The 26,632-nt window shown below is 61.4% G+C and overlaps 4 protein-coding genes and 1 long non-coding RNA gene across 9 annotated transcripts in view; 2 read left to right on the top strand and 3 right to left on the bottom strand.

The window, feature by feature from the left end:
- PLEKHJ1 (pleckstrin homology domain containing J1) overlaps window positions 1–444 on the bottom strand; it is a 2,719-nt gene extending 2,275 nt beyond the window's left edge. The window contains exons 1-2 of the mRNA XM_034997733.1: window positions 193–444; window positions 36–103 (exon numbers count right to left, since the gene is read on the bottom strand). Of these exons, the coding sequence (XP_034853624.1) occupies window positions 36–103; window positions 193–286 (162 nt within the window). The 5' untranslated portion in view covers window positions 287–444. The remainder of the gene's footprint in view (window positions 1–35; window positions 104–192) is intronic.
- A 75-nt stretch (window positions 445–519) lies between these two features.
- On the top strand, window positions 520–11,452 carry SF3A2 (splicing factor 3a subunit 2). 4 transcript variants are annotated; one of them, XM_034997731.1, is made up of 9 exons: window positions 520–606; window positions 5,547–5,711; window positions 6,962–7,033; window positions 8,004–8,050; window positions 8,517–8,626; window positions 9,716–9,765; window positions 9,844–9,984; window positions 10,319–10,387; window positions 10,502–11,452. In XM_034997731.1, the coding sequence occupies exons 2-9, from the start codon at window positions 5,586–5,588 to the stop codon at window positions 11,321–11,323; spliced, it is 1,437 nt and encodes a 478-aa protein (XP_034853622.1). In that variant the 5' UTR covers window positions 520–606; window positions 5,547–5,585; the 3' UTR covers window positions 11,324–11,452. The 4 variants fall into 4 exon arrangements, with proteins under 4 accessions (XP_034853622.1, XP_034853621.1, XP_034853623.1 ...); XM_034997730.1 differs by lacking the exon at window positions 520–606 and adding an exon at window positions 805–873; XM_034997732.1 differs by lacking the exon at window positions 520–606 and adding an exon at window positions 868–954.
- Window positions 11,453–11,530: 78 nt separating this feature from the next.
- AMH (anti-Mullerian hormone) lies at window positions 11,531–14,774 on the top strand. Of its 2 annotated transcripts, none has more exons than XM_034997726.1 (5): window positions 11,531–12,505; window positions 12,996–13,138; window positions 13,456–13,564; window positions 13,655–13,814; window positions 13,898–14,774. In XM_034997726.1, exons 1-5 carry the CDS (start codon window positions 12,067–12,069, stop codon window positions 14,772–14,774), a joined length of 1,728 nt encoding a protein of 575 aa, XP_034853617.1. In that variant the 5' UTR covers window positions 11,531–12,066. The 2 variants fall into 2 exon arrangements, with proteins under 2 accessions (XP_034853617.1, XP_034853618.1); XM_034997727.1 differs by having other exon boundaries at window positions 13,655–13,830; window positions 13,923–14,774.
- A 343-nt stretch (window positions 14,775–15,117) lies between these two features.
- Window positions 15,118–18,962, bottom strand: JSRP1 (junctional sarcoplasmic reticulum protein 1; the record flags this gene model as incomplete). The annotated part of the gene is made up of 7 exons (XM_034998189.1): window positions 15,118–15,570; window positions 15,677–15,765; window positions 16,438–16,593; window positions 16,944–17,064; window positions 17,224–17,261; window positions 17,660–17,822; window positions 18,771–18,962. Coding segments are annotated over 7 exons (1,176 nt in total), but the record flags the coding sequence as incomplete, so codon positions are not given.
- Window positions 18,963–22,079: 3,117 nt separating this feature from the next.
- Window positions 22,080–23,368, bottom strand: LOC118005171. Its single transcript, XR_004677780.1, has 2 exons — window positions 22,800–23,368; window positions 22,080–22,713 (listed from the first exon to the last, which is right to left on the bottom strand). It is a non-coding gene; the product is annotated as an uncharacterized LOC118005171 (long non-coding RNA).
- Between the last annotated feature and the right edge of the window lie 3,264 nt (window positions 23,369–26,632).

The raw sequence follows: 26,632 nt of genomic DNA, 5'->3' as shown, positions 1-26,632 counted from the left end.
GGCCCCCGGGCCCCGACCCCGGCCCGTCGGCCTACCTCGGCCTCGTCCGTCCGGAAGTAGAAGAGGAAGTTGACCACCAACTTTACCAGCCGCCGCTTCAGCACTGCGGGCACAGGGCGGGCTCACGCGGGCTCGGCGGCCGCCCACCCCCGCCCGTCCGGCCCGCCCGCCCCGGCGCCCCAGCCCGCTCACCGCTCCCCTTCTTGGGGCCCCGCATGCCCAGCTCGGCCGCCAGCTCGGCCGGCTGCCGAGACAGCGCCTGCAGCTCCTTCTCGTTGTAGCGCATGGCGCTGCCAGGACCCAAAACGCGGAGCGCTGACCGCGCCCTCCCGGCCGCCGTCCCCGCTCGCGCCAAAAAAGTCCCACAGCGCCGTCCCGGAAGCGCTACCGCAGCCACTGCGCTTGCGCGCACTCGAGTCACTCATCCTGTGGATCGTCCGGGAGCCTCGGCGCTTAGCGAGGCCTGCGTGGGGCGCACGCGATAGTAGACGCCGCAGACGGTCGTTATAGATAATCATGCCATAAGCTGGATCCGGGGTGAGAACAGAGGGAGGTACCCTCACGATCGGTGGCGCCCTTTACCGACGAGCAGAAGCCGGGCCTCCGGTGAGAACCGACCCCGCGCGAGCGAGGCGTTGAGAGCCTGGTGCGCACGCGCACTTCGAGTACCGGCCCTTATTCTCAGCCCCGCCCCGTTTCCTCGCGCCTCCGGCGCTTCTGTCCACCTCGCTGGGCAGAGCGGGCATGCGCACAAGGGAGGCCGTTTCCCCACCCCCCCCCCCGTTGCCCCCGGAAGTGCTTCCCCAGCACGCGACGCGCGTGCGCGTAACGTATTCGTGGCCGCGGCGGGCGCGGAGTGAGGAGGAGCGCGGGGTGAGGGCCGCGGCCCCGGGGCCCTGGCTTCCCGGGGCCGCAGCGGACGTGGGCCACGGGCGTCTGTGGCGGGGGCGCGGGGTGAGGGCCGGGCCGCGCTCCGGGCGGGCCAGGCAGTCCCGCCGCCTCGGGGGTCTGGCGGGCGGCCCGCGGGGCCGGGTCGGGGTGGCGGGGCGCGGGGTCCCCGGGGGGGGGGGTGAGGCCCGGCGCCCGCGTGCTTCGGCCCCCGCCGCCTCCCCTGTGTCCTTGGGGCTGGCCCTGGCTTGTCCCGCTGCGGTCGCGCCGGCGTTAGCGACCCCGCCGGAGTTCGCCCGCCTGTGCTCTGCTCTCCCGCGGCACCGGCGTCTCCGTTCGTCCTGGTAGCCCGGTTTTGTCGGCCCGGTGGTGATCTTCCCCTCGAAGCTCTCACCGCCGCCCCCTCCTGTGCTTCGTATTTCTCCCACGGCCTCCCCGCGCTCTCCCTCCACCCGCTCGGGCCGCAGACCTGCCCGGGTCCGCGCGGGTTGCTCGCGCGGCGGCCGGGCACTTGTCCAGAACTTTGTGTCCTGCTCTCCGGAGTGGGCGACTGTTCTGTCCGGCCGTGTGTTCCTTTTCCCGGTCCTGTCGGGGTGCATCGCGGGTGGCTTTCGAGGACCTGGGCCGGCTGAGCGAGTGTGAGTCCTCGGTCGTCGGGGACCCCGAGTGACCCGAAGCCCTGGAAACTGGGAAGGGGTTGCTCGCCGCTTGTTTCCAGTGCTCTCGTGGGAAATCGCATTCCCTCCCGGTTTCCCCACCTTTCGCTCCTGGTCTTTCTCTGTCTGTGCTCGAAACTAAAGTTTTTTCTGGGCGTGGTAAACGGTCCTGATCGTTTTTATTGACAGGCGTTTTGCGTGCTTCTGTCAGAACGAGGAGACTCTCTCAGCCCTGGGTTATTTCCCTTTTTTGGGGAACACTCTTGGACTTTGGGGACGATACTTCCCACGCTTCTTGCTGTTCTTGCTCCAAAATTTCATTTAGGTTTTCTTCTTTGGTTTTTCCACTTTTTCTTCTCCTTTTATTTAACTTGGACCTCCAAGCTCTCTCAGTCAGCTTTTTATTTGGATCGCCCTATCTTTACTTTCCCAAGGTTTTTTCTTTGTGCTCTGGTTGTAACTCGCCTTGATAACGAACGTTTGGTGTGCTGTTCTGCTTTGGTGGTGTAGTAACCCCCCCAGTAATTAAGGACGACACTAATATCACGGGGGGGGGGGGGGGGGGTGGGTGGAATTTTTCGTGTGTGTGTGTGAGTTCCCCGCTTCTCACCTAGTGAACCTCACTGCCCAGCGAGCCTGGGGAGACGCTGGTCTTTTCTTTGTGGGGTGGGGGACCCCAGCTGTCAGTGTCTGAGAACCGTCTCTGGCACTCATGCTGTGCCCCTGGGCTGGGCGGTGGGCCTCCAGCTGGACCTTCTGGGCAAGGTGTGGGGGAAGGGCAGGTTTTGATGGCATTCCCTCTTTTCAGCCTGGCCTTCATTCCGCTCCCCGACTTTCCGACTCTCTCCCGTTGTCCCTGCCCCTGTAAGTGGAGTGGCCCGTCGTTCCGGTTCTTCTGAGAATGAAACTACAACCTACCCAAGCAGCCAGTCAAGGGCCCCTGGGCCCATGATGATCTGCTGGGGATGAGCTCTCCTAGGGGGGACAGGGATGCTGTGTGCAGTGGGCTACCAGTAACTGGCAGTAACTTGGGTTAACCAGTAACTGGCAGTAACTTGGGTTAACCAGTAACTTGGGTCTCCAGTGCTTACTGGTTTCCCTCTACCTTGGTGACCAGGTCAGCGTTTGAGTTTGGTCTCCCTGAGCCCATCACTCTCTCCGTGGGCCCTTTTTGCGACACCTCTGGTGCCTGTTCCCCAGCCAGCCACCAGCATTCGAAGGCCTTCTCCTGTTTAAGAAGGAACTGGGCTCCTCACCAGACTGGTGGGAACTCTTGGCCCTGTTAACATTGTTGCCTTCTGAGTTACTCTTGTAGTTCTGTCTCCCTTGGGGTCATTGGGGTGTTCTGGGATGTCACCTGTACAACAGGTGACAGGAAGTGAGGGTATGTCTCTGTCCTGGACCCTGGAGCTGTCAGCGCCTGCTTCCCAGGGGAGCACGCAGGTCCCCCCTGAGCCCTGGCCGAACTGGGGAGCACGCGCTGCCTTTGTTTTCTTCTTGAGAACAGCCGCCCTGAGCTGAGTGAGGTGGCATCCCACCGTGGTTTCTGGTAGACCAGGAGAGCCTGCTTTGGCCAAAAAGAGGTCTTGAATCTCTCTTGTGCATTAGGCAGAAGACAGCAGGATCTCATCCACCTGTTGGTTGGCTGCTGACTTGCTCAGAGCACACGCCTACCCCCAAAAGCACCCAGTTTTCGTTGTTCAGGTGAACGCCGTCCTGTAACGGCCTTGAGAAGTGAGTGTTCTCTCTCCACAGAGGCCTGTAAGTCACTCAGGACCTGTGGGAAAGAGATCTCCCAGGCCCCCATCCCTGCTGCGCTTCTGTGCTGCTGGTGGAGGCGAGCGGGCTGGTAGCGTCCCTCCCCCTCCCCACGGGAGTTTCTGTCCCTCCGCCCAGAAACCTTGAGTCTCCGGCAGGGAAAGTCAGGTGTTTCACCAGCAGGTGCAGGCAGTGCTTGGCCTCCGCCGAGGAGCCTGTGGCCAGGTCTGGCAGCGGGCGCCACGGAGCTCTGGGCAGACTGCGGCTGCAGGCCCCCGGGGCTGTTGGGGCGCAGTGTTCCCTGGTCTCACGGAAGATGGCACAGGTGACGCCCTGGTGTTTCTGGCCGGGGCGGCCCTGGCAGCATGGTCTCCTTTCTTCAGGGTGAAAGATTCTTTTTCACAGAGTGCTTGCCACGGTAGACAGTGCTTGTCTCTCACGCTTTGTCTCACGACACTTAAAAGTTGGCAGCTCCAGGTGGACTCGTGTAATAAAAGTCCGACGCCTTGACGGGTATAAGTTCCTGATTCAGCAGCCATCCGGAAGGTCGCTTTGCTGGTTCCCAGGTGCGAGGGCTTCATGTGCTCGTCAAGAACAAGAACCAAGCCAGGGACAGGTCTGGATTCGTACAGAGTTAGGGGTGACTCCGAGTCCCACTGCAGGTCCACGGCAGAGCTGGCCTGCCCCTGACGTGTTCCTTTCCCGCTGTAGCCAAGCACCAGAGTCAGTGGTTGAAATGATGCAAGTCTATTACCGTGCAGTTCTTGACGTCAGAAGTATAAAAGGGGGGCTCCTGGAGGGCTCAGTTGGCTAACTGTTCGACTCTTGATTTCGGGTCAGGTTGTGTTCTCAGCGTTGTGAGATCGAGCCCCGCATCAGGCTCTGCACTCAGTGCATAGTCTGCTTGAGATTCTTTCCCCCACCCCTCTCTGCTCCTCCATGCCTTCTCTCTTTTTCTTTAAAATAAGTAGATAGGGCGCCTGGGTGGCTCAGTTGGTTAAGCGACTGCCTTCGGCTCGGGTCATGATCCTGGAGTCCCAGGATCGAGTCCCGCATCGGGCTCCCTGCTCAGCGGGGAGTCTGCTTCTCCCTCTGACCCTCCCCTGCCATGTGCTCACTCTCTCTCATTCTCTCTCTCTCAAATAAATAAAATCTTTAAAAAATAAATAAATAAATAAATAAATAAAAATAAAATAAGTATATAAATCGTTAAGTATTTTTCTAAGTATAAAATGGAGGGTTGTGTTCCCCTGGGGACCCCAGGGAGACCCGGCTCATGCCTTTTCCTGGCCCGCGGCCCCTCCTCCATCCTCACCACCAGCAGCGCGGGGTCCGCCCATCTCTGGGACTCCCACCCTTTGCCTCCCTCTTGTGAGGACCTTGTGAGGATGCTGGGCCCCCTGGAAACCCAGGGTCACCCCCACCTCAGGGCCTTGACTTGCCTGCCTCTGCAAGGTCCTTTTTTGCCATTCATGGTTCCATGTTCTTGGGTTTCAGGGATTAGAATGGGGACATCTTTGTGGGGTCATATTCACTCTTGGACTCTGTTCCTGTGAGCTCATCTCTACAGATAAAAGATACTATGGGTGTAAGCCAGGGGCCCGGGGCTGACATTGACCAAGTCAAGAGGAAAGTGTTCGGAGGCCGGAGGGAGGTACCTGGTGGTTGGGTCTGAGCTGAGTGAAAGAACAAGGGAATGGAACCAGGTTATTTAGGCCCAGGAGAGCCTGCTTTGGCCAAAAAGAGGTCTTGAATCTCTCTTGTGCATTAGGCAGAAGACGTAGGTAGGTAGGTGGATGAATAGAGATCTTCCTTGCTTTCAGCAAATTTACAGCTGAGCCACAGAAGTAGAATTTAGCTTGGGAGAAGTGAGTGGAGATGAGCAGAAAGAATTTAGAGGAGTGCACACCGTGTGCTTGGGCAGTCCAGGAAGGCTTCCTGAAGGAGGTGAGACTTGGTGAGAGAACTTGGCTGCCTCTTCCCTGTTGCCATTTTGGGTCTCTGAGCTTTTACACTTCTCCGTCTGCATTGACTTCCTTTCCAATCCTCCCCCACAGGCATTCATAGACACCACACTTGTCCTTGTTCATCCTTATTCCTGGTTTGTGTGTCCTTGGGCCACCGTGGGCTCTCAGTCTCCTAGAAGATATGCAGGGAAGAGGGCGCTGAAAAAGAGGGTCTTCAGCTGACCCATCCACCAGGCTGCACCCTGCATTCTCACAGCCTCCCCCTTTGGCCCTGCAGGTCTCTCTACCAGTGTGGTAAAGTCCCAACGCCCTCACCATGGACTTCCAGCATCGCCCCGGGGGTAAGACCGGGAGTGGAGGCGTAGCCTCCTCCTCGGAGAGCAACCGAGACCGCAGGGAGCGCCTCCGGCAGCTGGCCCTGGAGACCATCGACATCAACAAGGTTGGCTGAACCGTGGGCAGGCGGGCAGGCAGCTCCCTCTGTCTCGGGGCCCCTCCCTCTCCCTTCTGTCGATGGAGCCAAGTTCAGTATACCCTGCACCTGGTGCCCTTGGCCCTGCTGCCCAGCTCTGTTGGCCTTGGGGTCCTGGTCTGTAATCGAGGGAACTTGACCTAGAGCAGCTCCTGCTGTTCAGAGGGACCTTTTGTTGCACGAAGTTTTTTGGTTTTGTTTGATTTACCAGAGACATGGAGCATTGTCAGTGGCGAGGGCCACAGTAGCATCACGTGAGTTGATATTTTAGCTGTAAGCAGCAAAGGGCGACATTTTATTTGGGTGTACACAGCCGTGGGCAGACCAGAGTCTACCCCTTGGCACTTCGGAAATTTAGGGCACTGTTGGCAGCTGGGCAGTGTCCCCAGCTCCCACCCACTCAGTGCCAGGAGCATCCCAGTTGTGAGGACCACAGATGTGCCCAGACATCACCCAGTGTCGCCTGGGGGCAGAGTCACCCTGGGCGTGACCCCCAGCGGTCAGCGTGTGGTTCCACTTAGACTTTGAACTCTGACATGTGTCGAGCCCTCACCTCTGAGGTCTGTTCTGCTAACATCCTCCTGAGGAAACAAGACAGGACCGTCATTGCCAAAGATGCCACGGCCGCTGGGCAGTGGAGTTAGGGTTTGGACCCCAGCTGTCTGCCCCATGCCTGCAGTCAGAAGCACTTACTCTGCGGCCTTAGTTCATGGAAAGTCACCGGTCTGGCCTGGGAGCCCCCGCACACAGAGACAAGGGACTCCGTGGGCCTTTGTTTTAACCCATTTGCTTCTGTTCTTCCCACACCTGGCTTGGGTGGTGGTGCTTGGAATGCCGGCGTGGTTGGCGACAGATCTCTGTCCCGGCCCAGAAGGTGGGCGCCCAGCAGTGCTGTTTTGGCTCTGCTGCGGTCTAGGCCCAGAACTGCCCCAGACGTGGGGCCAGGCACCGGCGTTGTAGGCCCCCAGCCCTGCCAGGTGGCCTGTGTCCGCGGGATCCCAGGGGGCCCCACAGTGCTGCCTCAGAAGGCCCTGTGGGGCCCCGGGCTGCAGGCTGCTGCTAGTCCTCTGTCCTCAGGACACCTGCCAAGGAGGAAAGCAGCCGCCCTCTCTGCCAGTTGAGGGAAGGCTGTGCGTCGTGGACAAAGGGAAGGCTTTGGCTCTTCACGGGGGGCGGGAACACAGGGCGAGATTGCTAATGGAGTGTGTCTCCCTGCGCAGGACCCGTATTTCATGAAGAACCATCTGGGCTCGTACGAGTGCAAGCTGTGTCTGACCCTGCACAACAATGAGGTGCGTTACCCCTGCCTTCTCCGTTCCGGGCAGGGTCCTGCTGCTCCGCCGATCCCACCCCTGTCCCATCGTGCTCTCCCTGTTAATTCTGGGACGTCGTTCAGAGCGTGGCCGGGGGCGGCGGGGCTCAGGTCTGCTCACTGACCAGCCTGCGCCCCCAGCGCCCGCTGCCGCCCTGGGTGTGCAGGGCTCCCTCCAGCCCGCTTGCTTTGAACACCGTCAGTGCCCATTCCGTGTGAATACGTGCCTGCAGGCATGGGGTGGGCACAGTCCCAGACAGTCTAGATCCAGGTTTTGAGATCTCGTTGATGTGGCCCTAGCTCATCTCTTTCAGCGACCCTAAGATCGTCCCAATGATGGTCTCACGAGTGCTCACCTGGCCCTGATTCAGGAACAAACAGATTTCGTTTGTCTTTTTCACACCGTTTAACGTTCTGGTGGTTTTCAGTTTGTGTGTAAGTAGTTCTGAGTTGGCCAGTCTCGTCTGTCAGGGTCTGCCCGCTTAGCACTGCTGACGTCAGAGCTGGGCCGTCCTCGGGGGGTGCTGAGCGTGACGACCACAGACATCCCTGGATGCGGCCCAGTGTCCCTGTGCTGGTCCAGAAATACGTAGAGTCTGTCCTGCTGTCCGGGGACAGGTCTCCTGGGCTGTAGTCCGAACAGACACACAGGGTCTCAGGGCATGTTCACTTGTGGGTCCGCCAACTGGTACCAAGTGGTCTCCACCATCCAGCCAGGTCCACTAAGCCCCCCCACCCCCACGGCAGGCGGCAAGACTGCCGTGTCCCACACGCCGTGACCACTGACGTTTGCAGACTTACTGTCTTAGGCTCTGTGTGCGTTTCATTCCGCTTTGTGTGAACCCCATAGAACTTGTTCATTCCGCAGTGGCCTGGTGGACAGAGGCCGGCTCCTTCTCTCGGGCCGCCCCCACCCACCTTGAGTTGTCCGTGTGCTTTTCCCACTGCAGGGGAGCTACCTGGCACATACCCAAGGGAAGAAGCATCAGACCAACTTGTGAGTACCTCAGGCCCCTTCCAGTGCCCAGGGTCCGGCCTCCGAGGTAAACGAGGCGTCACTTGCATCCCTGCGTGAGATGGTCTCAAGCCAGCCCAGCCATGCCTCAGGGCCGGTGGAGGGGGGATGCCAGGGGAGGTGGAAGGTGCTTTTTCCGCAGTGGTTAAGCTAACTGATCTTGCTTGAGCGTCAGGCTTCCGGGACACGAGGGGAAAGAGGTGAGGGTTCACGTAAGACTCCCTAATAAGGGACAGTGGGAAAGGGGACAAGAAGAGAGGGGTGCCCCAAGTCTGTCTCATCCCCATTTCATGCAAACCCCGCGACCCCAGCCAACCCCCCTATGCCCCTGGCCTCTCAAACAAACTCCGAGGTCAGTGTGGGGGTTGGACAGCTCCCAGCACCTGGGCCTGTGGCCTTGGCGGCCTGTGTGGCAGGGGCCACAGCTCCATATCCATCCCACCTGCAGGGCCCGGCGCGCCGCCAAGGAGGCCAAGGAGGCCCCCGCCCAGCCGGCGCCAGAAAAGGTCAAGGTGGAGGTGAAGAAGTTTGTGAAGATTGGCCGCCCAGGCTACAAAGGTAATTCTGTCTGGGAGCGTGGTCTGGCCTGCCCCTGGTGCTGGGCATGAATGAGCCCTTCGCCACGGCCCCCATCCCTCGTCCTTGAGCCCCATGGAGACTGCTGTTCTCTTCGAAGCAGGGGCCCTCCCTCGCCCACGCCTCTCCCACTGGTCCATCACTAGTGCCCTGGGCCCCACTTTCCCTGTGAACTTTCCCAAACCACCGCATCACAGTGTCAGGGCTTCCCTTGGGCCCCTTGTGCCTTATCCTGGTGTCTGGGGAGCCTTGTGAGGATGAGGGGCCGTGAGTCCCTTTCCTTTGACCCTGGGCGGGGAGGAGAAGGGGGAGGGTCCGTGTAAGAAACCACTTACTCAGTGGAACCCTTGGGCAGAGAGGAGGATTCCTGTATCACCTGCCAGAAAGTTGGTTAAGTGGCTCAACGGAATGTAGAGAACTGTGGTCCTGGGAGTTAAAAAGAAAGAAAGAAAAGCTATTAGGCAGATATCCTAAATAAAGGTAAAAAAAGCATGTGGGGGATTGGCATTCCAGGCAGGACACAGCAGTGCAAAGGCCCTGGGGCGCGTCTCCATCATAAGCTAGGGTTGAGATGATAGGATCCTTGTGGGGAGGCTGTCAAAGGCCTTTTGGCCATAATAGGGCATCTGTTGTTGTCTGTCCTGAGTAAAGCGGGGGGACGCTTGAGGGCGTAAGGGGGGCCGAGTGTGGCGTGCCTCGGAGTTGCAGGGAGAGCGGCCTGGAAGTGGGGGCATGGCTGCTGGAGGCTTGGCTGCAGACCTCTCGTGCGAAGGGCACCCTCCCAGCAGCCGGGGTGCAGACCTCGCTGGCCTTAGGTGCCCAGCGTGCCCAGTCTGGAGCTCCTGCCCGGTGCTGTCCCGGGCCTCCAGGGAGGGCAATGGTACCCACTGTCCTGCCTGCACCCCTCCCCGTGACCTCAGGCAGGGACTCCGCTGGCCCTGGGCGGCAGCCACCCGAGTATGGGTCCCCCAGTGTCCTTCCCTCCTGTTTGGGGGCGGCATTAGGCCACATCCCTGCCTTAGCTTCAGGGAGGACAAGCTGGCCTGGACTTGAGACCCTTCTGTGTTGCAGTGACCAAGCAGAGGGACACGGAGATGGGCCAGCAGAGCCTCCTTTTCCAGGTAAGTTGAAGCCTGGAGCCCGGTCGTGAGGGGAGGGTCCCCTGAAAGGCGGTGCTGCCACCTGCCGTGTCCCCACAGATTGACTACCCTGAGATCGCCGAGGGCATCATGCCCCGCCACCGCTTCATGTCCGCCTACGAGCAGAGGATCGAGCCCCCCGACCGGCGCTGGCAGTACCTGCTCATGGCCGCCGAGCCCTACGAGACCATTGCCTTCAAGGTAGCACATGTGGGGTCCCCAGATCCACCGCACTGTGGGGAGCGGCCAGTTCCTGGCCTCCAGCCCACTCCACAGATGCCCCCTCGGCAGGTCCTTGCCTCTGGAAGGCTGGGTGTCCTGCGGCCGGGTACCCCTCGCAGTGAGAGGTCCTCCTTGCCAGGCTGTTTGGGGCTCCCGTGACCTCGTCCGGGGCCACACACACGAGAGTGCAAACCGCACCTCCCCCCGGCAGGCTTGCTGAGTAGTGGGGCTAGTCTGTCACGCGGAAACTGGATCCTGTCCCCTGCCTGGGACACTGGCACCTCACACTCCACTGAGCTCTCGCCCCCCGCAGGTGCCCAGCAGGGAGATCGATAAGGCCGAAGGCAAGTTCTGGACTCACTGGAATCGGGAAACCAAGCAGGTACGCCAGTCTGGGGTCCAGGCAGTTCTGGGGCCTTTGATGGCTGCCCTGGCCAGCCTGCCCCTTCACCCAGGGCCTCAAAGGCCCCACTGAGCCTTTTCTGTTTCTCTCCAGTTTTTCCTGCAGTTTCACTTCAAGATGGAGAAGCCGCCAGCCCCGCCGAGCCTCCCTGCTGGGCCTCCTGGGGTGAAGAGACCCCCGCCGCCCCTGATGAATGGTCTGCCGCCCCGGCCGCCTCTGCCAGAGTCTTTGCCCCCGCCACCGCCGGGAGGCCTGCCTCTGCCACCCATGCCGCCCAGTGGGCCTGCACCCTCAGGGCCTCCGGGCCCTCCCCAGCTGCCCCCGCCAGCTCCCGGTGTCCACCCGCCGGCACCAGGGGTCCATCCCCCAACATCTGGGGTCCACCCCCCAGCACCAGGAGTCCACCCTCCAGCTCCCGGGGTTCACCCCCCGGCACCGGTGGTCCACCCACCAACATCTGGGGTCCACCCACCAACTCCGGGTGTCCACCCTCCAGCCCCAGGGGTCCACCCACCTGCTCCGGGTGTCCATCCTCCGCCATCTGCTGGGGTTCACCCCCAGGCTCCAGGGGTACATCCACCAGCTCCTGCAGTTCACCCCCAGGCCCCGGGGGTGCACCCTCCAGCTCCTGCAGTTCATCCCCAGGCCCCTGGGGTCCACCCACCAGCTCCTGGGGTCCACCCACCAGCCCCAGGGATCCACCCCCAGCCTCCTGGGGTCCACCCTCCACCTCCTGGGGTCCACCCGTCGGCTCCTGGGGTCCATCCTCCAGCTCCTGGGGTCCACCCCCAGCCTCCTGGAGTTCACCCCTCAAATCCCGGGGTACATCCCCCTACTCCCATGCCCCCGATGCTGAGGCCCCCACTGCCCTCCGAAGGCCCTGGGAACATTCCTCCCCCTCCCCCAGCCAACTGAAAGGCAGCCCCTTCTCCAGGCAAGTCTGGTGTGTTGTGTTTTCCTTCAGAGCGGAGTTTGGTTCTTTTGTACGGGGCTGTGACGTGTCCCCGCTGCTCATTAAACGCCTCCCCCGAGGCCCAGCTTGCACTGCTGTGTCGGTGGCTGGGGGGCGATGGGGCAGAGGAGTGGGGGCGCCCACTCACTGTTGGTGAACACGCGCCGGGCTCCCCCACCACACGCAGGGGCAGCTCAGGGTTGGGCCATCAGTGTCCCTGCACCCTACAGGACGCCGGTGGGTGAGGGCACTGGGTCTGGGAGCTCCTTCGTGAGGAGGGTAGAGCTGCTCTTGCTCAGCCGTCGGGGACAGTGTGACCGAGCACTCGGGGAGCCGCAGCTGAGCGGGGGGGACCACCCGCTGCCTGGGCCTGCCCACCCAGCGGTCGGAGCACCAGGACTTGGGGTCCTCTGGGGCACCCGCCCTCTGCCCTGGTCCTGGGCTGACGCTCCCCGCTCCCCGCCCCACTCCCGCCCCAGGGGGGACAGCCTCGTCAAGGACAGGCGCTTGACAAGTTGGTCACAGGCTGCACCTTGTATCGTGGGTAAGAAGATAGGCAGTGAGGCGGGAACAGAAGAGGCTTTGAGAGCCGCGCCCGGCACTGGTCCCCAAGGTCACACCCCAGGAGGGGCGAGGGGCTGCTCTGCACAAACAGCCGGCGCTCGCCCGCAGAAGCCAGAGCCACCCAGCGCCTCCCGGAGCCGGGATGCGGGCTCTGCCACTCCGGCCCCTGGCCCTGGTGCTGTCGGTGCTGGGGCCCCTGCTGGGAGCCGGGGCCCCCGCAGGAGAGGGCTCCAGCACCCCAGCCTCGCCCAGAGAGCCGGCCACAGGCGCGGGGGGGCTCATCTTCCACCAAGACTGGGACTGGCCGCCAGGCAGCCCACAAGACCCCCTGTGCCTGGTGACCCTGGACCGGAAGGGCAATAGGGGCAGCAGCCCGCTTCGGGTGGCAGGGGCCCTGAGACGCTACGAGCACGCCTTCCTCGAGGCTGTGCGGCGGGCACGCTGGGGTCCCCGCGACCTGGCCACCTTCGGGGTCTGTGCCGCCAGCGCCGGGCAGCCCGCCCTGCTCCCTCTGCGGCAGCTGCAGGCATGGCTGGGGGAGCCGGCGGGGCGGCGGCTGGCCGTACTGCACCTGGAGGAAGGTAGGTGGGGGGCCGCGGCGCCAGCTGGGCTGGGGATCTGGCTCCGGTCTCCCGAGAAGGGAGATGGCCGCACTCTCGAGATAGGGCGCTGCCAGAGCCCCTGCTCCAGCCTCCTCCCCAGCCTCCTCGGGGGCCCTTAGGTTCTGTGTGCGGCTCTAAGCCCCCAAAGCCTGGCTCCCGAGCCCGTCCATGCCTGCACTTCCCGGAGCCCAAGGGAGTGGGGCCGGTCCAGCCAAGGCGTCCCTGCTGTGAGAGCTGGCCTGTCCCTGGGAGCCACTGGCCTCAGACCCCAAGGAGTCAGGGGTGACCAGTGGCGGCCGGTCATCCCTCCGGGCTACCCACGTTGGGGTGTCAGACCTCTCCCACCAGGTCCCCAAGGCTCCCGGTTGGGTTGGGGGCTCTCCCTGCAGGAATGGAAGATGGGCTTCGGGGAGGGGCTTGGGCTTTAGTGGCTCAGGTGTCGTCCCCTCCTTGTCTGTCCCGGCCACAGTGACCTGGGAGCCGACACTCTCACTGAAGTTCCAGGCGCCCCCACCTGGAGGAGCCGGTCCTCTAGAGCTGGCGCTGCTGGTGCTGTACCCCGGGCCTGGCCCCGAGGTCGCTGTCACCGGGACTGGGCTGCCAGGCACCCAGGTACCAGGGCACTGAATGGGGCGGTTCCCAGGCCTCCTGGAGCCCTCACCCAGCAGAGGGTGGGGGCGGGGGCGGGCAGAGGGAGAAGCAGACTCCGTTGCTGAGCAGAGAGCCCTTATGTGGGGCTCGATCCCAGGACCCCAGGATCATGACCTGAGCAAAAGGCAGACGGCCAACCGACTGAGCCTCCCAGGCGCCCGGGTAATGGAGTTTTTAAACTGTGCTGAACAAGGTTCCGAGTGTCCTGGCTGGGCAGCGGGCAGAGCAGGGCTGGCACCCTCACCCCACCCAGCTCGGCTGAGCCCCCATCTCCACAGAACCTTTGCTGGTCCCGGGACACGCGCTACCTGGTGCTGGCCGTGGACCACCCAGCGGGGGACTGGCAGAGCCCTGGGGTCACCCTGACCCTGCAACCCCAAGGAGACGGTAGGCTCTCAAAGGCAGGGACCCGGCAAGGGCGGGCTGCCCTCGGCCCCCCAACACTAAGCCACCCCCGGGTCACGCCAGGCCACACAGGTGCACCCCTGAGCACCACCCAGCTGCAGGACCTGCTGTTCGGCCCCAACCCCCGCCGCTTCACGCGGATGACCCCGGCCCTGCTCCTGCTGCCACTGCCCGGGCCCGCACCAATGCCCGCGCACGGCCTCCTGGAGCGAGTGCCCTTCCCGCCACCCAGGTGTGCGCAGGCCCAGGTGGGGGAGGGGAAGGAGGAGGGGAGGAACCTTGTACCTGCTCATCCCTCCCAACTCCGCCTTCCAGGCTCCCCCAGGAGCAGCAGGCCAAGGAGCCACCGCCCGGCGCAGACCCCTTCCTGCAGACGCTCACGCGCCTAGTGCGCGCCCTGCGGGGCCCCCCCGCCCAGGCCTCGCCCACGCGCCTGGCGCTGGACCCGGGCGCGCTGGCCGGCTTCCCGCAGGGCCTCGTCAACCTGTCGGACCCCGCGACACAGGAGCACCTGCTCGACGGCGAGGAGCCGCTGACGCTACCACGGGCCTCGGCCACGGCCGGGGACCCCGCGCCGCTGCACGGCCCCGAGGCCGCGCCCTGGGCCGCGGGCCTAGCGCATCGTGTGGCCGCCGAGCTGCGGGCCGCGGCCGCCGAGCTCCGCGGGCTCCCGGGGCTGCCGCCCGCCGCCACGCTGCTGCTGGAGCGCCTGCTCGCGCTCTGCCCCGGGGCCCCGGCGGACGCGGGGGACCCCGGCGGCCCGGGTGACCCCCTGCGCGCGCTCCTGCTGCTCAAGGCGCTGCAGGGTCTGCGCGCCGAGTGGCGGGGGCGCGAGCGCAGCGGGCCCCCACGGGCACAGCGCAGCGCGGGCGCCGGGGCGGCGGACGGGCCGTGCGCGCTGCGCGAGCTGAGCGTCGACCTGCGCGCCGAGCGCTCGGTGCTCATCCCCGAGACGTACCAGGCCAACAACTGCCAGGGCGCGTGCGGCTGGCCGCAGTCGGACCGCAACCCGCGCTACGGCAGCCACGTGGTGCTACTGCTCAAGATGCAGGCCCGCGGCGCCGCCCTGGCGCGCCCGCCCTGCTGCGTGCCCACGGCCTACGCCGGCAAGCTCCTCATCAGCCTGTCGGAGGAGCGCATCCGCGCGCACCACGTGCCCAACATGGTGGCCACCGAGTGCGGCTGCCGCTGACCCCCGCGCCGGCCGCCAGGGGCGTCCCCGCCCGTATTTATTCAGACCCCAATCCCCGCCCCAATAAAGACCAGCAAACACTAGCTGATGTGTATGTGCGTTTGCGGACAGGCGGGGGCCTCGTCCTGGCCAGCTCTCCCCGGGCGCGGAGGGCAGCGCCATCCCCGACGGCGCGCACGGCCTCGACTCCTGCCCACACCCCGCATCCCAGCCTAGACCTACCATCTCCGCCATTCAGGCCCGGGCAGCTGCCGGCGTGGAGGCTCGAAGGAGCAGGCGACCCTGGGGCGGCAGCGCTCAATTTATTTCGCTGAACCGCGGGGCCACCGACGGGGGGGGGGGGGGGGGGCAGGATTGTGTCCCGGGACCCGGGCCTGGCTCAGTCCCGCCCTTTGCCCGCAGGGTGCTTCTGGCGTCGGGGAGGCCGGTCCGTGTCGGGGCGCCGCAGGGAGTCCCAGGCCTGACTCTTTTTGTGTCCCGGGTCTCGGGAGTCCTGCATCCAATGCCGATGGCCCCCGTCGCGCAGCTCCCAGCGCCGGGGTAGGGCTGCTCGGGGCTCCCTGGCGGCCGGTGGCTTCTCCTGCTTCGGAGGCCTCACCTCCTTCCGCGGCTTCTTCCGCGGCCTTTCCTTTCGAGGCCTCTCCTCCTTGCGTGGAGGCTCCTTGGGCGCGCGCTTTTCCCCAGCAGCCTTCCCGGCACTCTCCCGGCTTGCTGGAACCTCGGCCTTCTCCTCCTTCTCCACCTGGGGCGCCCGAGGTCCCGATGGGGGCGCCCAGGCCTTGGGCTTCGGGCGCAACTGCAAGGCCGGTCGTGTGAGGTGGTGGGGTCAGCGCACACCTGCCCTGCGTGGGGCTCAGGCCCCTTCCCCCAAGGGCCTGTGGTCCCTCAATGGAAGCACTTACCGGGGCTGACGCTGGCTCCGGGGCAGAGCTTGGAGGTACCCACGGCTCAGGGACAGGTGCAGGGGCCTCTGCCTCCCCAGCCACAGCATCTTGGAGGGGAGGGGAGTCAGCCCAGGCCGAAGCGCGCAGACCAAACCCGCCATCCCAGCCCTCCCCCCCAGAGCTCTCCCCTCCCTCCCAGCCTCCAGAAGGGAAGGCTCCTGGCCTCCGCAGCTAAGGCGCCCCCTTCGCTCCAAATCGCTCTCATTCCAGTTGCAAAAGGGCTGGCCATGCTTCTCCACGGGCTACAGGAGCTCCCTGGCGCATACTAGCCAGAGGGGGCTCACGGGGCCAGTCCCGGGGGGCAGAGCCCATGAGGGGTGAGGACCTGTTCAGGGAGGAGAGAGGCGCGCCAAGATCCGATCTGGGAGAGGGAGGGCCCCCGGAGAAGGTCCACGGTGGGGGGAGGGGGAGGAGGCGCTTTCCACCAAAGCCCGCACAGAGGGAGGGCCCAGGCCCAGTCCGGGGGGCGCACAAGGCCAGTGGCTGCACAGGGCTGCACAGTGGGGCAGTGAGGGGACTAAGGAGTCCTCACAGAGTCCACACCAGGGAGAAGGGGACCAGCGGCGGGGGGGGGGGGGGGGGGGCAGGGATACGCGCCCCCCCCCGGGGGGGGGGCACACAGATCCAATCCTTGGGGGCACAGGCGTCCCCCGGGGGGGGCGGGCGGGCGCCCAGGGGCAGCCACTCCCGGGGGGCGGGGGGCGGGGGCTCAGGCTCACCGCGGCACAGCTGGAAGGCCGATCCCAGCAGCGCCACAAATGAGGCGAGCACCAGGCACTTGTTGAGTGACAGGTCTCCCCAGGGCAGCTCCTCGCCCGGGGCCGGGGCCGGGGGTGGTGAGGCCTGCACCTTCTTGCGCACGGGGCTCCGGGGCGCTGCGGGGAGCAAGGGCTGGGCTGGGTGTGGCCCCCAGGGGCTCAGCCCTGCCTGGGCTACGGCTCCAGCCAGGGAGCTAAGCCTGCGAGCTTCAGAGCTTCGCTGGGATGTGGAGAATACTCTAGAAGGCGATGAGCTGAAGCCTAGGAGCACCTTCCGCTGTGTTATCATGAATCAGCGGAGGCTTCCAGCCCTGTTAGTTACCGCTGGAGACGCAGGGATAGAACCCAGCCAGCAGCCTCACTGCACCCTGTCCCCGCCCCCAGATCCAAGGACCCAGCCCAGGCCCTGCCCCCCTTGCTGGGCCATACCCACTCCCCCACCTCACCCCTGCCTTCTGCAAACCTACTTGCTCCTGCTTTCAGCCTCTCTTTCCCGGGTCCTGGGGCCACTTTGGCCACGGGCTCCTTTTCTGTCTTCTTGGGTCTGGCATCCACACTGCTTGTGGGGCTGCCCTCAGCTTGAGAAACCTATGAGAAGTCGTGAGTGGCCCGGGGTGTTTCCTTCCCCTCTTTCCTCCAAGGGAACCCAGAGCCTTCCCATGGGGTGTAGAAAGCCACCCCCTTGGCCAGCGTGTCCCTGACTCCAGGGGCATCCCAGGCAGAAACCCCAGGGCCCCGGCTACTCACATGGGGCCAGCCGCTAGAGTCGGCCAGCCTGGGCATTGCTGTTGGAGGAGAAGAGGGAGAGTCAAGGTCGTGAGACACCCCCCCACACCCCTAAGGCCCATCCCACCCTCTGCTGGGCTCTGCTGCCTGGGCGGGGGATCGCTCCCATTTTACAGATTAGAAAGCAAACAGGCTCAGGGGCAGTCCTGCCCCAAGGCACGCAGCACTTTGCTGGCAAGCTGGGATTTGAGTCCTGACCTGCGTGGCCCAGGACCCGTGTCCCTGGGGCTCCTTATAGAACCTCCAAGGCACTAATGGACACAGAGGGTGGAAACGGGGAGCACAGTTCGAGCCAGTTCAACGTGGGAGTCTTAGTCCTGGTCTCTGCCGGTTAGCTACCTGGCTCAACAGGAGGACGGGGGTGGGGGCTCCGTCTGGCCCGCACCCCTGTGGGTACCTTGAGCCCTGTCCTCCTGGGGCTGGTCAGGGCAGGGGTCAGCCAGTGTGGAGAGGTCCTCGCCTGCTTGGCAGCTGCCCAGGCCTCCATCCAGCTCCTGCAAGGCCCTGGTTGTCATGGAGACGTCTGAGCACCTCGGATCTGGGGCTGGGCAGAGGGAGGCCTGGAGAGGGGGCGTCTTGGTCAGAGGCATCTTGCATTTGCTGAGCTCCTGCTGTGGGCCCGGGCCTGAGCTGGGGGCGCCCCTTATACATGAATGTAGTGGCCCCCCGCCTCTCAGCTCAGCCTTTGCTGGTCCTTCTGCCTGGAACCTCCTTTGCGTGGCAGAGTCACCCTCGGGCGGGCGTGGCCCAGCTGCTCCCTCCAGCTGCCCCCCCCCCCCGCCCTGGGGCCCAGAGAGGGCTGGGACCCACCCAAGGTCCCACGCAGATGAGCTAAGACAGCCCAGACCAGAACCCTTGGCCCCAGGGTCGGCTCAGGTTCTCTGAGACCAGGCACTATTTTTATCCAGTGCTGGAGGCCAGTGGAACAGGCAGAACTGCCACCCGGCCCCTCCCAGGCTTTTGCCCCCCGCAGGGTCTCTGAACTGTCCTTCTGGGCCGGCTGTTTCTGGCACCCAAGCCCCCAGCCCCTCAGTCCAGAAGCTCAGGCTGTAGCAGCCAGGACCGGCCTCACTCTGGCCACCACAGGCAGGAGCGGGGGGGCCCTGGGGCTTCCTGATCCCAGCGCTGGGGCCCCTGCCTCCTCCCACGGCCTCTACTCCCATAGGGCAGAGAGGGAAACTGAGTCTCCAGGGAGAGCCATCCACCAGAGGTCGTGGGCAGCTTGTGGTCAAACCCAGCTCTGCTGGCTTCCCACAGCCATGTTTTGGGGTCCCCATGCCCCTGGCTGCCGGCGTTAGCTTGTTCTGACATCTCTGGTCGGAAGAGTGACCCTTCCCTGGGGCTGGAGCAGGGCACTGCGCGAGGGGCCCAGACGGGCCGTGGGCAGGTGCCCTTAGGTATGTAGGGGGGCAGCCATAAGAGTCGGGGGCCCCCGTGGACCTCAGAGATGCCCTCCCCAGACCCAAGGGACCCCCACCTCTGCCCAGGCCTCCCCCTGCTCCACTTACTCCACAGCCGCCGCAGTGAGCCCGCTGGACAGATGGAGCCCGGGGAGGGTGGCCCCCAGACAGACAGCGACAGGTGTCTGGAGGCAGCAGTGTGGGCCAATCCGCTGAGCAGGCCGCAGCGGGAAGGGGAGGAGGGCCGCGGGGGCACTGAGGCTGGGGCGGCCCCCCCCTTGCAGCAGGACCGGGCCTCGGCCAGAGGGTGACCCCACCCCCATTTCAGCACAGAGCCACTGGCCGGCTGGCCACGGCGGCCTGGGGCTGTCGCTTCCTGTCTCTGAGCCTCAGAGAAGCAGGTCCCGGAGGTGAGGGCACCCACAGAGGGTCACCTTGCTTTCTCTCTCGAATTCGGTCAGCAGGCCTATGAAGCCTGAAGGCGGCCGGGCTCCGCCGAGGTGAAGCCAACCGCCAACCGCCTCCCTGCACCCAGAGCAGCAGGGAGGTGGCCTGCGGGACCAGGGGCGTGAGGGAGGGCTCCCCGGGCTGGCCGGCGCGAGGCACCAGCCGAGAGGCCTGTTTCCTCATCTAGAATCCGAATTCCGTAACCGTAACCACGGGCGCAGCTGTGCTTCCAGGACCACAGTCAGCTCCAGAATATTCTGTCACCACAAAAGCAACCCCCTCCCCAGCCCCCGCCCCCACGAGCCCCCTTCCCATCCGCGGATGAGCCTATTCCGGACATGTCACCCACGTGGACTCACACCCCACGTGGCCTTCCATGTCTGGTTCCCCCCCTGAGCGTCGTGAGCTCGGGGTCCGTCCCCGGGGCCGCACGTGTGGACGCCTCGCTCCTGTCCACGGCCGCGGGACACTCCTGTGCGTGGGGGACACGCTGTGTTTATCTGTTCCTTGGCATCCGACAGGGCTGCGATTGGAGGGGAGGGGAAGTAATTTGGTCAACTACAGTGTCAGATCCTGTCTTTATAAGATATAAAATGTGGGTATTTTGTTCATCGTGGGTTTTTATGCATTAATTTTTTTATTGTGGTAAATATATAGAACATGAAATATATCATTTTAATCTCTTCTAAGCACCCAGCTCAGCGGCATGAAGCACATTCACACTGGCCTGCAACTACCCCCACCCTCCGTCTCCAGAACTTTCCATCTCCCCACATGGAGACTCTGTCTCCACGAAGCACGGACTCCCCACCCCCACCCCAGCCCCGGCTCCCACCCTCTCCTCTCTGTCTGTGTGGACGGGACTCCTCTGGGGACCTCCTGGGAGTGGGGTCCTGCGGGATGTGTCCTTCTGGGTCTGGTTCCTCTCACTGAGCCCAGTGTCCTCGGGGTCCCTGCACGTCGTGGCAGGTGTCAGGGTCCCTTCCTTCCTGAGGCTGGAGCGTGTTCCCGCGTGGGGACAGACCGCGCCGTGTGTATCCTTCATCCATCCATGGACACCGGGGTGTTTCTATCTTTTGGCTGCTGGGAATCATGCTGTTGTGAACACAGGTGTGCAAATACCTATTTGAATCCCTCCTTTCAATTCTTTTTTTCTTAACACCAGCTTTATGAGATATACTTTATATACCAGGCTAGTCACCCATAAGAAAAAGTGGTTTTTAATATTAAAATGTGTGAAGATAATCAAAGGTTACATAACAGTGAATTCCAGGGGCGTCTGGGTGGCTCAGTGTCCCGACTCTTGGTTCCGGCTCAGGTCATGATCTCAGGGTTGTGGGATCGAGCCAGGCACTGGGCTCTGCACTCAACGGGGAGTCTGCTTGAGAGTCTCTCTCCCTCTGCCCCTCCCCCTGCTCACATGTGTGTCTGCAATCTCTCTCTCTCTAAAATAAATACATCTTAAAAAAAAAAACCCGGGCGCCTGGGTGGCTCAGTCAGTTAAGCATTTGCCTTCGGCTCAGATCATGATCCCGGGCTCTCGGGATCGAGCCCCGCATTGGGGGGGGGGGGTCCCTGCTCAGCGGGGAGTCTTCTTCTCCCTCTGCCCCTCCCCCTGCTTGTGCTCTCTCTCTCTCTCTCTCAATAAAATCTTTTAAAAAATTGAGCCTGTTCTGGACGTGTCACTCACGTGGACTCACACCCCGCGTGGCCTTCTGTGTCTGGTTCCCTCCCTGAGCATCGTGGGCTCGGGGTCCGTCCCCGGGGCCGCGCGTGTGGGCGCCTTGTTCCTGTTCCCGCTCCGTGGCCACGGGACGCTCCCGTGCGTGGATGGACTGTGTTGTGTGTACCTGTGTGTCCAATGGTGGACACTGGGTTGTCTCCACCTTAGGCCGTTGTGAATCGTGCTGCTCGGAACATGCGTGTACTAAGTATTTGGAGTCCCTACTTTCAGTCCCTCTGGGAAGATGTGTAGGATTGGAATTGCTGGTCATAGGGTCATTCTATGTTTAGCTTTCCAGGAACCACCAAACTGTAACATACTCTCAAGGGAAAAGAAAATGTAGTTTGCAAAACAAGATGTTCAGATGTTCACTAACGATGCTAGGTTTTTTTTTGTTTTTTGTGTTTTTTTTAAGATCTATTTATTTATCTGAGAGAGAGAGAGAGTGCGGGTGAGCGAAAGCTGGGGTGGGGAGGGGCAGAGGGAGGGAGAGAATCTCTAGGAGACTCCCCACTGAGCGCAGAGGCCGCCTCGGGGCTGGATCTCAAGACCCTGAGATCATGACCTGAGCTGAAACCAAGAGTCAGAGGCTTAGTGGACTGAGCCACCCATGCGCCCCATGATGCTAGTTTTTATTTTTATTTATTTTTTAAACATATTTTTAAAGATTTATTTATTTATTTATTTGACAGAGAGAGAGAGGGAACACAAGCAGGGGGAGTGGGAGAGGGAGAGGCAGGCTTCCCGTGGAGCAGGGAGCCCGATGCGGGGCTCGATCCCAGGACCCTGGGACCATGACCTGAGCCGAAGGCAGACGCTTAATGAGCCACCCAGGTGCCCCGAGTGTTTTTTTTTTTTTTTAAAGATTTTATTTATTTGATAGATAGCAAGAGCGGGAACACAAGCAGAAGTGGGAGAGGGAGAAGCAGGCTTCCCGCCACGCAGGGAGCCCGATGCGGGGCTCCATCCCAGGACCACGGGACCGTGACCTGAGCCGAAGGCAGACGCTCAACGACTGAGCCACCCAGGCGCCCTGAATTGTACACTTCAAATGAGCCTATTGCAGGGGCTCCCGGATGGCTCATCAGTTAAGTGACCAACTCTTGATTTCGGCTCAGGGCCCTGATCTCAGGGTCATGGGATGGAGCCCCATGTGGGGCTCTGTGCTGGGCTGGAGCCTGTTTAAGATTCTCTCTCCCTCTGCCCCTCCCCCCTCTAAAAAAGAAATAAAATTAAAAAAATAAAAATAAAATAAATGAGATTTATTGCATAGTGAATATGAATTCTATCTGCTCAAACCTGTTACAAAATGTTAGGAGTTCCAGAAAAAGATAAAGCTATATGGAATAAATATATTATCTACAGTATTAATTATCACTGAAATATATAATACAGAATAAGGTATATAGATAAATACTACAAAATTAGATACAGCAAAATATGTTTGTAAATACATAAATATATCAAAATGTATATAATGTGGAGTATTTTATATCCACACATAGAGTGTAAACACAGATATTAAAAATATACACAAAAGGAAAGGTCTGGTAAGAAATATGCCCGTATAGGCTCCCTGCTCGGCGGGGAGCCTGCTTCTCCCTCTGACCCTCCCCCCTCTCAGGTGCTCTCTGTCTCTCTCATTCTCTCTGTCTCAGATAAATAAATAAAATCTTTAAAAAAAAAAGAAAAAGAAATATGCCCGTATATATTTCGTGTCCTCAGTGAACATCTATTGCTCTTGGCTTTATTTATTTATTTTTTTAAGTAATTTCTACGCCCAACGTGGGGCTGAAACTCAATCCCGAGATGGAGAGTCGTGCGCGCCACAGACTGAGCCCGCTGGGCGCCCCGTGGGTCTCGTATTTAGCAACAGAAATTCTGTAGAAACGAAGGTAAAACTAGGTGAACACAGGAGGGGGCCACGTGGGGCAGGAAATAGAATAGCCACGCCTTCGTGTTCTGACCTCTGCCTGTGGACCGTTTTCTTTCTATCAGGGAACCTCTGCGGAAACATTTGCCTCACTGGGTGCATCCAGGAGCCTGAACATGGAAAGTACAAAGGAGATAAGAAGAACGGTTCGTGCGTTTGAGATAAGCCCTGCTCACGTCTGTGTCATCCATCCCCTCGGGGGCTTCCAACGTGCGTGGCCCGTGGTCCCGCGCTCTCACGGCCACAGATGCATGTGTGTGGATCCGTGGCCAGATGGCTGCTGGGCTGGCTGACACCTCTCAGTTCTTGCCTGTTTTCCTGCAGCTTGGTCCACGGTCCAAAGGCTTGCCTTTCTGTTCCTGGGAGCGGCGATCGGAGAAAGGGCCAGGCTGGGCATGATAACAGGAGCTTCGAGCTTCTTCCAGTTTTTACTCTTTAGTGTTTTATTATGAAAATTTCCAAACGGTTGAGGAACTTCTCCAGCGGACACACACCCACACACCTCCCGCCTCCATCCTACCGGTAACGTTTGCGGTGCTCGCTTTGTCTGGCTCCAGCCGCGTGTCCACGGCCCCATCTCTCGTCTTACTTTCTGCATTTTATTTTATTTTATTTTATTTTTTAAAGATTTTTATTTATTTATTTGAGAGAGAGAATGAGAGACAGAGAGCATGAGAGGGAGGAGGGTCAGAGGGAGAAGCAGACTCCCCGCAGAACAGGGAGCCCGATGCAGGACTCGATCCCGGGACTCCAGGATCATGACCTGAGCCGAAGGCAGTCGCCTAACCAACTGAGCCACCCACGCGCCTCTCTGCGTTTTATTTTAAAGTCGGATGTAGATATTGAAACACTTCAGCGTGGACTAGAGATCCGTGTGTTTGGCTGAAATTCACACGCCACCAGCGGTCACTGACCCAGACGCCCAAGGTTCACCTCACTCCACGTGGGAGCTCTTCGGGGCCGCTGTGATGGATGGCCACCAATTTAGTGGCTTAAAACCACGGGGATTGATTCTCTGTTTGGGCTCGGAAGTCCTAAAACCCCGGCGCGGGCAGGGCTGGTCCCCCCGGGGCCCCCGGGAGACCCGGCTCCGGCCTCTTCCTGGCCCGCGGCCCCCCCCCCCCCCCCCCCCCGTCCTCACCGCCAGCAGCGCAGGGTCTGCCCATCTCTGGGACTCCCACCCTCTGCCTCCCCCTCGTGAGGGCCTCGTGAGGACGCCGGGCCCCCGGGAACCCCGGGTCACCCCCTCCTCAGGGGCTATGACTTGCTCCCACCTCAAAGTCCCTTTTACCATGTGAGGTGATACACCCACATGTTCTGGAACTAGAACATGGACGTTTTGGGTGGCTGTTTTCAGCCAACTATACTCTACAATTCCTTTTTAAAAATCAGAGTGAGACCCCCAGCTTCCCTGGCACCCCGATACCTAACATCGCCATACAGATTTCACCCGGACATGAGGCATGGGCTCTCTCCCTCCTTGACATGCTCGCGCCACACCCTCTGCTGTCCCGTACCTGCAGCTCAGCTCTCACCACCTCCAAGAAGCCCTCCCTGACACCCCTCTTTCCTACCCTGCAGTCTAGGGGGTCCTTCACCTCTCATAGGCCCATCCCGCCAGTCTGGCTTCTCTCTTGGTCCCCAGCAAGCCGAGCCAGGGCAAGCTGCCTTGAGCACCTGATCCGGAGCCTTCCTCCCCACGAGGCCCTCTGAGAGTGGAGGTGTCCTTCCTCACAGACTCAGCATTTACAGGTGCGCCCAGAGTAGACGGAGAAAGGAGAACGTGACATTTGCGGGACATGGGGTGGTGTCTCGGGACATCTGTGGTTGTCACGACGGGGGGAGGGAGCTCCTGGCACTGAGTGGTGGGGGGAACCAGAGATGTGCTCAGCCCCCACAGTGCCCAGGACGGCCCCCAGACGTGGCCAGCCTGACCGTGTGTGGTGGGAATTCATTGCCGTGGGAGTACCTGAACCCCGGTGTTTCCAATCCTGGTGGGTGGCAGGTGCCTGGGTCCCTGCCCCGCCCCCCACAGCCAGTAAAGCGGATGAAAAGTGTTCCTTGTGCCAGCCGCCCCCATCTCCCTGACAGCAGGCAGAGGGAGCCATCCCCAGACCCAGAGCCCAGCCTCCTCAAGAGGATGAGGGACACTGCTCCCACACCCCTGCCCCGCGCTGGGAGCCCCCAGATGCCCTGCCCCCTCCCCGCAGCGACTCTCCCTGACTCAGAGGCCCTGCCCCACCTGACCCCCCACACACCCCCTTTCTCTCCCACTTCTGCCTCTCTGCAAGTTGCTGCGACTTGTTTTTTACCAGGAGGCTACATTTTTTCCCCCTTTCCACCCACGATGATTCCAGATTAGAGTGCTTTGGCCAGCAACAGCGCAAAGCCTGTCGGTGAAGAAGGACCCTTCCTTCCCACTCGAGTCTCGGGTCTCTCGAGGCTGGTTCTCTGTAGGCTGAAGAGGGCTACACCTCATTCTCCAGACTGTGCCCCGGGCAGGTAAGGACTTCTGGTGGACATCTCACCAGACCAGGTTCTTCCTGGGCAGTGGGCCAGGGCAGTCTCGAACCCACCAGTGCTGAGGGTCAGCTGTGATCTCTGTCACTTCCTGGCCTCAGCATGGGGGGTAGACACCATTTGACCAAGTGATTAGTGGCAGGTCTGGATTCTGGACTCTTGGCCCAGAATCACTCATCTGCGCAAAACGCTGGAGAGCCAATAAGAGGCAAAAACCCAAAAACCAAAAAACCCAAAAAAACAAAAAAAAAACCCCGCCCAACCAGATTTCAAAACTCAGAGGCTCTTCCAGTCTCAAAAAGACAGGGCCTACATTATAACAAAGACACCGATCCCACAAATAGTGAGGACATGGCATCAGGGCCCCAGGGTGGGTGGGCTGGAAGGGGCCTCCACGATGAGAGCCTGCCCCTCTGCACGACAACTGAAAACAATTGGAAAGTTAAGGATCCACTTGCTTTTAATTTTCACCACAGGCTGCAATTCTAAACAAAGTCACGGATTAAATATTCTTTCCCAGGAAAATTCCTTGGTTGGTCCAACACATGCAGTTCTTAAGAGTTTGGGTTGAGTTTTCATAATGTGTGTATGGAAGCTATAAATAAGACATTTTTATTTGGAATTATAATAAACACTGCATTTCCCCCTGGAAGGGAATTAAGAGACACCCAGGGATTCCCCGGATGTGCTTTGGAGAGTAAGCTCCTGTGGGTTTTGCAATTATTCAAGGTCTCTTTGGGGAAAGTTTGTGTCTCCAACCCAAATGGACACAGTAGATTGAAATAAACATGAGATGAAACGAGAGGCGTGGATTGTGAAGACAAAAAAACATCCAGGAGTTACTTCAATTCTACCTAACTCTCCCCAGCCTCTATTTGTGCCTAAAAAGTAAAAACCATGAAAGGAAGTACGACCTGCACGATTCCGGACCACCGAGAAACGCTCCCAACCTTCTGGAGCGGGACTCCCGCCTGGACGGTCCATGTTCACCCGGGGAGGGGTCTGCGTTCACCCCGGGAAGGGTCCACGTTCACCGGGGAGGGGTCCGCGTTCACCCGGGGAGGGGTCCACGTTCACCGGGGAGGGATCTGCGTTGACCCGGGGAGGGATCTGCGTTCACCGGGGAGGAGTCTGCCTCGACCCGGGGAGGGGTCTGCGTTCACCTGGGAGCGGTCTCTGTTGACCCGGGGAGGGGTCTGCGTTCACCTGGGAGGGATCTCCGTTGACCCGGGGAGGGGTCCGCGTTCATCTGGGGCGGGGTCCGGGCTCACCGGGGAGGGGTCTGCGTTGACCCGGGGATGGGTCCGCGTTCACCGGGGAGGGATCCGCGTTGACCCGGGGAGGGGT

The sequence above is a fragment of the Mirounga leonina genome, unplaced genomic scaffold (genome assembly GCF_011800145.1).
Source record: "Mirounga leonina isolate KUSES-001 unplaced genomic scaffold, KU_Mleo_1.0 Mir_94, whole genome shotgun sequence".
Taxonomy (NCBI): Eukaryota; Metazoa; Chordata; class Mammalia; order Carnivora; family Phocidae; genus Mirounga; species Mirounga leonina.
This window is presented reverse-complemented; position numbering and strand designations above follow the sequence as displayed.